At 48.7% G+C, this 12,147-nt stretch overlaps 1 protein-coding gene across 2 annotated transcripts in view; it reads left to right on the top strand.

Moving 5' to 3' along the window:
• Positions 1-12,147, top strand: part of LOC134146659 (proton-coupled amino acid transporter 1-like) — a 30,811-nt gene that overhangs the window by 13,909 nt on the left and 4,755 nt on the right. For both annotated transcript variants that reach the window (XM_062587092.1, XM_062587091.1), the window contains 3 exons: positions 34-132; positions 1,672-1,838; positions 7,953-8,122. In XM_062587092.1, coding sequence (XP_062443076.1) covers positions 34-132; positions 1,672-1,838; positions 7,953-8,122 — 436 coding nt within the window. The remainder of the gene's footprint in view (positions 1-33; positions 133-1,671; positions 1,839-7,952; positions 8,123-12,147) is intronic.

The following is a 12,147-nucleotide window of genomic DNA, read 5'->3' on the forward strand; positions in this document are numbered from 1 at the left end:
CCTCTGTCTAAACTCTGTGGGCTTTTTTTCCAGGGCATTCCCGATCCCAGTGACCTGCCTCTAGCAGCAGCCTGGAAGACCTACCCGCTGTTTTTTGGCACTGCAATCTTTGCTTTCGAAGGCATCGGAGTGGTAAGTGTTGGCATGTGGCAGCAGGGCTGACTATGCAGGAGGCTGAGGCCATGCTTGTACTTGCTGCAGCACCCGTTCGGTGTTGCAGCTGTATTTGCAGAACTCTGATGGTAGCCCAAATACTGGATGATGCTGTTCATGTAGGCTCTGGACTGTCTTCTGGGTCAATTTTTTTTTGCTTCCATCTGAGGCTGGAGGAGCACAAGCTCTAAACCTCAGATGTTTGTTTGCTTCTTTGAAGATATCTGTATCTGGCACTAAATTGGGCTCTCCTAGGAATATTATTAAAAGCTGCCTTTGGCTCTGCTTACTGACCTGTGAAGGAGTATTCCTGATTCTTGTTACTAGGCTGAATCGTGAAGCTGCCTAGTGGGAGGCTGAAAAGCATGACAAAAAACCATGATCTATTCCTCCTCACCCTGCTAGCAAGGCAAAGTGATCTCCCTTTAGCAACCGCTTGGCTGCAGTCTGCCATGTGCTGAATTTGCATGTGCCTCTCATTAGAATGCTGTAAATAGACTGGCTGTCTATGAAAAAGGTGGGTGGGTGGGGTGCTTAATGCCTCACTAAAGTAGTGTCGATATTTCCAGGAGCTCCCTTCAAAGGAGAAAAAAATGTTTTTGTCTCTTAATATAAACTGACTATATAAACACGGGGTTGGAGAATGCCAAAGCTGTTATACAGAGGAGTATTTACAGAATGCTTTGCCCAGCAGTGAGGGCTCTTGCAAGCAGTGAGGCACAAATGCTCTCTTCCTAGCGCAGCTTGGAGGTGAGGAAGCAAATAAAAGCTTTTTCCTGCTTTTACCTTCTCACCACCATGTCGCTCCTTGAAATCCCTGTCACCCAAGAACACCTTTAAAAATGTTTGCCAAAATCCTGTTTCTGAAAGCAAGTGCTAGTAGTAGAGAGATGAGGGACTTGTCTCTGTCCTTGCCTTTCTCATTGACTGAAATCTCCCCAAGCAAACTTGATGGGAGAGGAGAAAATGTCTAAATCTGCAGCATCTGCTGTGGGAAAATAGGTAGCGCATCATGCCCGGCTTTTTGCAGAAGGCATTGCTGTGCCGCTTTGGGGTGCGGAGTGCAAAGCAGCTGAGGTACAGGGTGGGCTGTGTCACCTCGCGATGTTGGACTCCCTGATAAGCGCAGCCCTGTGCTATGGGAGAGAGATGGTCCCTTCTTTAAGGCAAAGGCACCCTACTGTGGACTTGCCACGTGAAGCCCGGAGAAGTCAAACTCGAGCGTTAGGAGTCAGATCCCAATATAGCGATTTTCTCTGCTCTGGGTGGCCATGGGGTCTCTGGACAACTCATGTGACTGTCCTGTTCGCCGTGTCTCTGCGCACGGGGCTGCAGTGGGAAAGCTGTGCCTAGATCCGAGGTTTCCGTTCCAGCTGCTGCTCTGCGGGCAGCCCTGCATGACTGCAGCAGCTGGCTTCACTCACCGCTGCGTCCTGGGCTCTGTGCCCGCGCTGCGGACTGTGCCGCCTGCGGGAACAGGGGGAAACGTGCTGTTCTGTTCTCGTCTTCCTCCCTGAGGTGTTGCCGCTGGAAAACAAAATGAAGAATCCCCGGCAGTTCCCGGTGATCCTCTACGTGGGGATGGCAATCGTCACAGTCTTGTACGTTAGCCTGAGCGTCCTGGGGTACCTGCGCTTCGGAGCAGAAATCCAGGCCAGCATAACACTCAACCTGCCCAACTGCTGGTGAGTCCCTGAACAGGAGCAGAGAGGCCAGGGGCATGAGGGAGGACAGTCCTCACCAAGGATGTGGAAAAGAGGGGGGTAGCCAGCGAGGTTTCCTCTTAGAAGAGCTAGCCTGGATGGATTTGGGAGTGGTGTAATGGAGGTGGGGAGGGAGCAGTGGTGTCATAGCCACTGTCCAAAGCAGCTCGTCAAGTGCTGTCTGATGTACAGGATGGAGAGGTGCTTGTTGCTGAGGTGTCTGAGCACCTGCTACTGAGCTTGGTCCTGACTCTCCAGCTTGGGAGCTGATTCTTTGTGGTTGAGCTGTTTCCTTGGGTCTCTAATGGTCCCTGCCTTAGAGATTGCTGTCCCTGTCCTTTCTTGGAGCCTTGCAGTCTTGTTTGGGGGGCTAAGCAGAGATCTGACTGGCAGTACTTGTGGTGCAAGGCCAAGAGGACTTGAACCAAACCCTGATGTGCCCTTATCAGATCAGTGAACAGCACAAAACTGTTTCTCTTGCCCAAATGAAACATACTGAAAACTAAACCCAAAGCTGGGAGCTCCCAAGTGGGAGAGTGATGTGGCATCTCACATGGGAGCTGCATTCCTGTTTGTAGCTCTGGAGCTCGGACTCCCACTCTTGGGCTCTGCGTTGTGTCTAAGTGAAGCTTTGCCTGCGGGAGCTGTTGCTGTGAGGACATGCCTTCCCTTAGGGGCCAAGTTCTGCCACTCCCCAAACCTGTCTGTCCTCTTTTAGGACCCTGCGAGGCATCTTGTAGGGCTCCAGTCACTGGCCTGTGGGATCATAGCCCTACGGAAAGACACATGGCCTAACACTGTAAATGCTTATCCAGAGGTGCTTTTTTCTCTTCTTGCCAGGGGCTTTGCAGTAGCTGGCCAAGTTGCATGCCAGGTAACTTCTGAGATTGCAGGCGGTGGGGAAGTAAGATCTCTAGTGGGAAGCTTGCTGTTCAGGGCTTCCTTTGTGAGCTCGGCACTGTCACTTCAGATGTACACATGCTTATGCTAAAGGCTATGTACGTGCTATGAACCTGGGAGAGAGCAGGTCTTTCTGCTGGGTTTCCCTGTGTGATCTTAGCCAGTGCTGGTACGGCAGTGCACAGCTGCTGTGCATAGGAGGGGATGCAAGTTGCTGCCTGGATGTAGCAGCCTCTTTGGTAGTCCTATTCCCTGCCCGTGCTGCTTGTGTTGGCCCCCAGCTGTCAAACTGGAAAAGCATTTGAAAATGCATGGTTAAGCTGTGGTGCTCCACATTGTTCTGGGTGCTGCTGCACATGGCTTGGAAATGCAAGTGTGTTGTGGAGGGGCTTGAATTACTCCGTAGAGCCAGTGCTCATCTTGACCTTTACTGCCTGTGGAGATGTCTTATCTCCTCAGGAGCTAGTTTCAAAGGACTTGGTGGGAAGGCGGTGGAGGGCAGGAGCTAGTGAAAAGCCTGTTGGTCTCTTGTTCCATTTTATTGCAGCTTGGGCTACATTGACTGCTTGTGTGAAGTAAAGATACGGGACCTTTGGAAACTGTACTTGAGTGACAGGACAAACTTCTCTGCCTGAATTTTTCCTGCTCTTCATGTTGACTTTTACCTTTCTTAGCTGCCAGCACAGTGCCTGTTGATCTGTCCCTGGGAGGGTAAATGGTTGCTCATCACAGTGACTCCCATGTTCATCCCAAAGGAGGAATGCAAGAACTTCTCTAGTAGCAAATCTTATGCCTCTGAGACAAGAAGTGTGGAGGCTCTTCAGCATGCGAATGTTGAGAATTAAGGCCTCTTCCAGCTTCCTCTTCTGGGGGTATTTGGGGAAGTTGTGGACAAACCCATCTCAGTTCCTCCAACACGCTGTTTCCAGGTGTCTCTTTGGCAAGATACGGCATTGATAGGCAAGGAGGGAGGTTGGAGAGAAGCTCTGCTCCTCTGCTGAGGTGTTTGCACAAAAGCAGCTTTGTGCGCTGATGCAGAATAAGGGTTAAGATTTGATTTGATGCCACAGAGCTCCTTGGAAAGCTGGCCTGTAATAAAACAAGTTTTCAGGGTGCTACTGGGCAGCTGAGGAATGCTCTGAAGTTTAAAAGCTTCTCTTTGAAGTCACTACTGGCTTGAAACCCTGCAAGAGACCAAAGTAAGAATTTGATCTAGAAGTGTGTCCTCCCTTCCCACCCTCCAGTCTGTCCTGTCATCTGTTAGCAAGCTGCTGAGCTCTGTACAAGGTGACATGCTGCCGCTTCCCACAAGTAATGCAGATTGTGACAGGACTCGTATCCTGACTGGCTACATCCCTGGAGGTCAGTCTCTGAGCTTCCAGAAGCTGACCTAATACTACTACTAACAGAATTATTATTAATAAAATTAGGTAGTTGGGTAATTATATATATAATCTTATCCTGTGCAGCTATAGGACTTCTGTTTCCATGTGGCAGAAAGTCTTGCTGCTGCTGAGAGCCCTGACTTGGTAACTCCGCTGAGACGTGAAGTACTTGCAGGTTACTGTTCTGTTGGTGAGAAGGAATATGTCTTTTGAAAAATGTCAGCATTATCATGAGATTTGAATCCCAACCCGCAGAGTGCAGTAAGTGTGAATCCCATCAGCTCAACAAACTACAGGTAAAATACAAGTAAAATAGCTACAGATGAGATGGGGAGAAGAGGAAATGCTGCTGCTGTTCTTATGAGTGGAAAACTGAGACAGAGAACTGAAACAATAGTTTAAATTCAGTCTGTAGAAGGATTCTGTGTTGAATGCACATCTGGGAATATCCACACTTTCCATCAAAGTACTTCTATGGAAAAGATGTATTTCTGTACAGAAAACAGAAGAGCCCTTTATAAGTGGCGCACAAAGAAGCTCAGGGAATGAGACAGGGCTCCCATGCTCCACAAGCTGCCTCTGGAGAAGGAGCACCGTGGTCTCTCATGGTTCTGCAAACCAAGCACTTCAGTGTTTGTACATGTTCTTTCCTGGCAGAACATTCAACGGAGGCTATAAATATTGGACTTGGAAATGTGTTATCTGCCTTGTTAAAGTAAGAGCTGGGAAACTAAGGTTGAGCCTTTGAACACTATTCCCATTCTTGCCTTAAACCTTAAATGAGTGAAGACTTGCTCTGGAAATGAATTCTACTTTGTTCCTTCCCCCTCCCACCCCAGCAGTAGGGCATTGCACTGCAGAAGCTGGTCATGAGGGCTGTGGGTGGGAAGTCAGGGGATTTGCCTGCAGCACAGGAAGAAGGGGAGTATTGTGGAGGAGATGCTACATCCCTCTTTAGCTGCAGCCATCGCCTGGAGGTCTTTGGGGTCAGATTTGATGAATGTGTGAGGAATCGTTGAGATATAAGTTGACTAAGGATTTTCCCAGGCTCACTGATCTGTAACCAGAGCTTCCCAAAGAGGAGCATATGAGTTCCAAGCGCCTAGATCTAACCATGGTCTCCGAGGAAAAACTGTGCTGCTATGCAGAAACCCCTCCTCATATCTTCAGAAGGGTTGCTTAACCCTACCATCTGAAAAGCAAAGAAATGCTGTAGTGAGAGCGAACATGATTGCTTCTGTGTGACTAGTTGGAGTTATGAAATGAAAGAGCCCATGGTCAAAGAATGTGATGCTATCTCTTGCTGAAGCACCTTGAAGTACAGCTTGTAGGGGTGACCTGGGGTGACCCTTCTGAATAAGCAGGCATTTGCTGCAGTCTGCAGGGAGGTGCCACTCCAGTGTCTTGAGTGAACCTGCTTTCTCTGTGGGTCATGGCTAGGGCTTGAGCTTTTCCTCTTCTTAAGCTGAAAATGCCCTTTGTGCTTATTGTGCTGGTTTTTCCTGACCTGTGCAAGATCTTGACCCAACCTTATTCTGTACTTTTTAAAATAGCATCTCTTAAACATGGACAGCCTTGGAGCACTTTATTGTTTTACAACATTTGATATTCACTTGCTTGGAAATATGACCGTAGGATATGCAAACCATGAGATAGATGGCTAAAGGCTACTGGTGCTCAAGTCAGGTACATAGTGTGCTGTGGCTGAGTGGGTGCACTCTGGACTCTGACATGAGTTCTGTCCTGTGTTTACCTATAGAATAACAGGATAATTTAGGTTGGGGATGACCTCATGAGGTCTTCAGGTCCAAACCCTCACTCAGAGCAATCCCAGCTGAAATTCTGAATATCAGTAAGGATGGAGATTCCCCCCACCTCTCTGGGCCCCTGTTCCAGTGCTTAACCACCTTTGTGGTAAAGAACTTTTCTCTTGTCTATTTAGAATTTTCCTTGCTGCAACTCTGTTTTCTCCATGCCTTCCCCACTGGGTAGCTGAAGACAGCAGTAACATCCCCCTTAACCTTCTCTTCTTCAGGCTGAACAAGCCCAGTTCTCTCGAGGTCTCCCTACACGTCGTGTACTCCAGCACCTGACTATCCAGATCTGCTGGGCTTACTCTGGTAGATCAATGTTTGTCTTGTCCTGGAAGTCCAAAACTGGACACAGTACTCCAGCTATAACTTCCTGAAAGCCAGATGGAGGGGAGTAATGTCTTTCCTTAACCTGCTGGCTACACTTCTGCTAAAATAGGCTGATGCATGATAAACCAAATTGCTGCAAAGTCATTCTGCTGACCTGTGTTCGATTTGCTGTCCAGCTTGCCAGCATATGTATGTAGGGGAACAAGTAGGACCATGGGGTATTGCTCCTCTGTACAGAGGCATGTTCTGTTGCTAGGGAGCTCAGGGCAGAGACAGGATTTGGGAATGGCTTTCTGGCCAGCTGTTGCAGGTTTTTCTGGAGCTGCACTTGCCTCCTGTTACTTTGCTGTATGATCCAGGACGTAGTGTGGTCTGACTTGGAGTGAGCCCAGGAACTGCATACTGAGTTCCTTCTAGGCAGCCTAAACTCCTATTTTAACTGTCTTTTCCCCAAATGTGCATTATGCAGTGTTCGAGAAATAGCTGCTGTTTTTTTGCCTTTTTTTTTTTTTTTTTTTTTTTTTTTTTTTTCATGGAGGTGGCTGAGTTACAGGTGGTGATGGTGATGTTTGCGTTATGTTAATTTTGTAAGCCCAGACTTATCCCCATGGTGCACTCCCCTTCCTCCTATTTGGGAGTCAAGCAATAATTGAAATCTGTGAAATATACATGGCTGCAGCTGATAAACCTCTTTGAAGATGTTCTTGATCTCCTATTTTGAGATAGAGAAAAAAAAACTTGCTGGTTGCAACCAGGAGAAAAGGAGCTTTTCTCCATCCTTCAGCTTGGAAGCTGGATTTTTTTTTTTTTTTTTAGTGAAGGCAAAGATGAGAAATGTTTGGTGAGGTGTTATGCATTCAACTTCATTCTAGGTCACCAGCACCAGCTGAAAGTCGGGGTTGCAGGTTCCTTCCGGTGTCGGTGCTATTAGCCATCTCTCTGGTGAGGACGATTTCCTAATGGTTGGGTGTTCAGGCATTGCGTATGGCACACGCACTGTGTGGCAGTTGGGAGGAAGGCCACCCTGAGTTACCAAAAGCCTTATGGAGTCCAGCCTGTCACGTGGAAGTGGAGAGGACAGTAAGGAACCCATATCCCTCCATAAGGAATGAGGTGCCCGGAGGACTTGTAACTGCAGCCGAGGGCAGCACTGCACACATGAGCTGCCAGTGGTATTTTGAGCATCTAGAAATATAGGTAGGTGCCTTAATGTGTAAAGGAACAAGTTGGGCTCCTGGTCTCTTGGCCAAAGACGTATCAGACTCCTTGAATGAGTTAGGAGTGGAACTTTTTTTTTTTTAAGTAGCCTTGAATGTCTGGCCCCTAGAGGTTTCCCAAGGGGGAAGCAGCACTTGAAAGACTGGTGGCTCAACTCCTGGCCTGCCAATTCCTTACGCAAAGCCAGACTTGAAGCCTCTAATTAGGTGCTGGGGACATGTGTTGACACGGCTTGTGGGTTGCGTTATCTCCTTGCCATCTCTTACGCAAGAAACAGCTCAGCGAATTGAAGGCATCACCCTGTAATTTGGAAGGGGGACGTGTAGGAGGGAGACGGTTGAGACAAACATTTTTCTGGCAGAGTTTTTCTCTTCTGCTTTTTACATTCAGCTGGTGCCATGGGGGTTGGAACAGGAGCCCATCTCATCAGATCCCCTCCTCCTCATTCGTAGGTTATACCAAGCTGTCAAGCTGCTCTTCTCCTTTGGGATTTTCTTCACGTACGCTGTGCAATTCTACGTGCCTGCTGAGATCATCATCCCTCCTGTCATCGCACGAGTGTCAGAGCGCTGGGGGTGGCTGGTCAACCTCCTCCTCCGGACAGCCTTGGTTGGCATCACCTGTGAGTAGCAGCCTGTTTGGAGCTTCCCTCCCTCCCACTGTGGGCTGGTAATGTGGTGAGCTTTAGCCCCTCGCACACCCTGGCCTCACCACCTCTTCTTCTGTTAACGCTGTCATGGTGGGGAGTCTCTTGAACCTTTCTAATGTGAGCCAGGTGCCAAGAAAGGTTTGGCAACAGGCAGCAGTAGTGGTTCTCTGCCCCCCCCCCCCCCCCCCCCCCCCCCCCCCCGCTGTGGGATCAGCCTCCTCTGCTGAGGACCTTACCCCTGTGGGGAGACCAAGAGAATGGGTCAAGCTTCCTTATGCTTCCTGTGGCTGGAAGGTGCCCAGGGCTTTTGGCATGGGGAGGAGGGCTTTTGGCATTGGCTTAGTTACCCTGCAGCCTCTTACATCTCCTCATCTCTGCAAACCTCCTCCTTAAATTGGAGGTGGCAGATCAGCTTAAATGGAAATTTTGGGAAGGGAAACTGAAGATCTGGCGAGACACCTCTTCCTTGAGGCAGAGAAGGCCACTAGGTGCTAGCTGGAACATCTGGTCACACTTTCTCCTGTGTGCTGAGTGTATGTTTGCTTTCAGGACACAAGTCTCAGCAGGGAGGAGTTGCTGCAGTTTGACACCTTGCCAGATTTAATTGTGTGTTGAAGTTCTATGCCTAGTCTAGGCTGCAACCTGATGCTGCTTTGCACAGTGATAAGTCTACCTTGGAGCCTCGGGCATTGGATCCCACTGATGACACTTGCTCAAAAAAAGCTGTGTATAAAATAATCCTAACACCTGATCTGATGCCAGGAGAGCCTGGGCTGGAGGCTGTCTATTTTCTGTGTGCATGGAGCAGCCAAGTTCTCTGTGCCCGAGCAACACCTAGCAAGGGACAGTGGCAAAGGTTTTGTTGGTAGTGAGGGAATAGGTGTCCTTTCCCAGGGAGCTATGCTAGTATATTGTAACATCCCTTTTAGCATGTGGGACCTGAGACAAATGTGTATTTGCACTGATGCCTTACTTGTGTTCTCACTGCAACAGGGGAAAAAAATGTAAAGTATAATTTTACAAAAATAAAAATGCTTGTTGGCTATTGAGAAGAAACCTCAGGAAAATAGTGAATGGCCAGATCAAGCCAGGAAGTCCCTGTCTTGGGCAGTGTGACTTGACCAGTTGTGGCATGGTAACCTCTTGGTCACTTCCATGCATGCCTAGCTGCTTTCCTTCCCCAGTTTCTCTGCTGTGTTGGCTGGACTCTGTTTTGAAAGCTGGATGTGGTCTGACAACAGCAGGAAAAAGCCTGCTGTACACCGCTGCTTTTCCATGCACATGTCTTGTTGCATTATGTAGCACAACAGCAGATAACTGAAAATGATCCATGGATGGATGGACTATAACCAAAGCCCTGGCTTGCCAGCGGCATGCTGGGGGCAGGTCTGGTTACCTCAGCCCAAAATAGTTTGTTTTTCTCCCAAGGGTTTTGTGGCTAGTGGAGCAGACTGGCAGGCTTGAGTCCTGGCTGACCTACAGAAAAGGTGTGGTGGAGCCAGCTCTTACCACCCAAACAGGGCTCATCTTGCCAGCCACAAGGAGGTGCTGGCCCAGGGTGCAAGGTTCCCAAAGCCTGAGAGCAGACTTACCCAAGACCCATGTGCTGGACAAAACAGCAATGCTGAAAGTGCCCCACGTTCCTTTTTGAGTTGAGGTCTTGGGAAGTGTTTTCAGGTGCTCTGGCCAGACTTGGAGATGTTATCCCTCCTGGGCTGCCTCTTGGCATTGACTTCTCTTGTTATTTTGGAGGGTGTTTGGTCCTTCCCACGGAAGGATGCATAACTTTGGAAGGCAATGCCAAGGCTGAGCAGCTAATGCACAGTCTGAAGTCACTTGTTCCTCTGCCAAAGCTAGGGGAGGGTCATGGTTAAACCTGACTGGTCTGGAGACCCTAGAGATGATTTTTAATAACCACAAGTATTCAGAGATATTTTGAATAATAAAGGCCAACCTCTTGAAGGGCTGTTGCCTACTCTGGCATCAGGCCTATCCAGCACTGAGATGCAGCCTGATGCCAGCCACTCCCTGTCTGCTATAAAAGTCACTGCATGCAATTGCCTGCATAATTTGGAAACTGAAGTGAATTGTGACATTAGCAGGTTGAGGAATAGAATTTGACCTATCTGACTATTTTTTTTAAGAGGGAAATATGATCTGGGAAAGGCAGAACTGTTGAGAAGGAGCAACGGGTCACTGAAGTACAGGAATATACAATTTTGGCTGGCTTTGATTCTTGAAGATTACATCCTTGCTGTTGTCAGCACAGCTGAGACAGTTGAATGAGCTCCCAGGCGTCTTCCACCAAGAAAGGCCTTTGCTCCATAGTTTGCTGCTGCTTTTGCACCAGAGTTCAGCATCAGAGATCTAGACTCTGCATCCTAGCTGGCTTTGGTTTGGGCTTGTGAGAAAAGTACAGCGCTAATGTGTGGAAAATGGAGCTGGCTGAGAGCCTGTTGATTTCTGGGCTCTTGATCTTGATCCAGATTCTGGATCATGGTCCAGAAATGCTGTCTTAGCTGGTATGGATGAAGCCCTGTCTTCTCCATGCTGAGTTCCTGAGGCTCCAGTCCAAACTATCCATGTGTCAATGCTCATGTTTGTGGTGTCCTGCCCTGGGTTCTGGGCATCCCTGGTCACTGCAGAGCACTTGCAACCAGGGGCATTCAGTGTCCTGGAGTGAAGATCCTGTGGTCAGGTGCAACTTTGCCAAGCTGAGCCTTGCCCCTGCCTTCCTCAATGGCTGGGAAATGTCCTACCTGAAAGAAATATGCTGCACAAGCAGGAGTGATTCTTGTGGCACCTTTTGCTGAATCTTGGGCCCAGTGAAGATTAAATCCGTACCACTGGCTTGGTAACAAGGCTTTGCCTGGCCACACAGGAGACAACCCAGGCTGTCAAACAGCATTATTTACCTCATCCTTCCCAGTCCCTTATTTGCCCAGGGCCTGTTTTGAGAAGAGCTAACTTTGGTCTTGAGGTCTTTTGTTCCCTGAAGAAAAGGAGGAGAAAAACTTTTACTGTCCAGCTGAAAAACGAGAGTATGGGCTATTTATTCTGCCTTCTCCTGTCCTTACATGGGAAGAGCTGGAGGTAGCATAAAGCAGAGTCGTAGCATGCGAGGAGGGCGTTTGATCTCTGGCTCTCCTTTGAACTTTAGATGATTCTGGAAAGCTGGCATCTACCTGCCTCAGTGAGATAGAGGAGGTCAGGAAGGGCAGAGGGACAGAGCAAAGAATTAAATCATGCAGTGCTGGGGCATGTGCTGTGGTCACTGCTGTCCTAATGGTCAAGCTCAGAGCCTGCTTCGGGGTGGGGGGAACCCGTGGTGTCTGGGTGGGACTGAACAGGTGAGCAAAAGCTTAGGGTGAAGAGGTGGCTTTAGGTGATGACAGTGGCTGTACCCTCCAGTTTGGAGCTGGGGATGAAGCAGTGCTGGTAGAAGGATACAAGTTTCTCTGTATCTCCTATCCTTATGTTTCAGTATAAGAGATCACTATGGCTTTTGGCGAGGATGAAAGCAATTAAGGGGCTTGCATAAATATTCATCAGATGATCTTGTGGCCACAGAACAAGCCTGCATCATGGCTTTGGCTTCCAAAGAGGGGATGCGGTTTGATATATGGGTGTCTTTTGAGCTTAGACTTCAAAACCAGCACAGTTAAAAACTCTTTGAGTTAATATCTGAGGAAAATGTGAGCACTGGCCCTGAAGGCTGAGGACTGCAGCTGGTACTTTAGTTCCGCTTATTATTGCGTGGGCTTTAGTCTTGTTTACTTTGACTCCAAAGAGTGGTGTGGGGTGGGCTGAGGATGCTGTTAGCAGCTGGCTGCTCTGCTCTTCCCTTCAGCCTGCATAAGCCTGAACCTCCTTGTGGCAGAGTTGTGGCAGGGCAAATTTTTGGCCACCTGCAGGACTGAGTCCCTCGCTATGTGCTTTCTCCTTGGAGCTCTATCTGTCCAGCTCACACCTTTGGCTTGATCTTCGTAGGCAGCTTG

This window comes from Rhea pennata, chromosome 14 (genome assembly GCF_028389875.1).
Source record: "Rhea pennata isolate bPtePen1 chromosome 14, bPtePen1.pri, whole genome shotgun sequence".
In the NCBI taxonomy this organism is placed as follows: domain Eukaryota; kingdom Metazoa; phylum Chordata; class Aves; order Rheiformes; family Rheidae; genus Rhea; species Rhea pennata.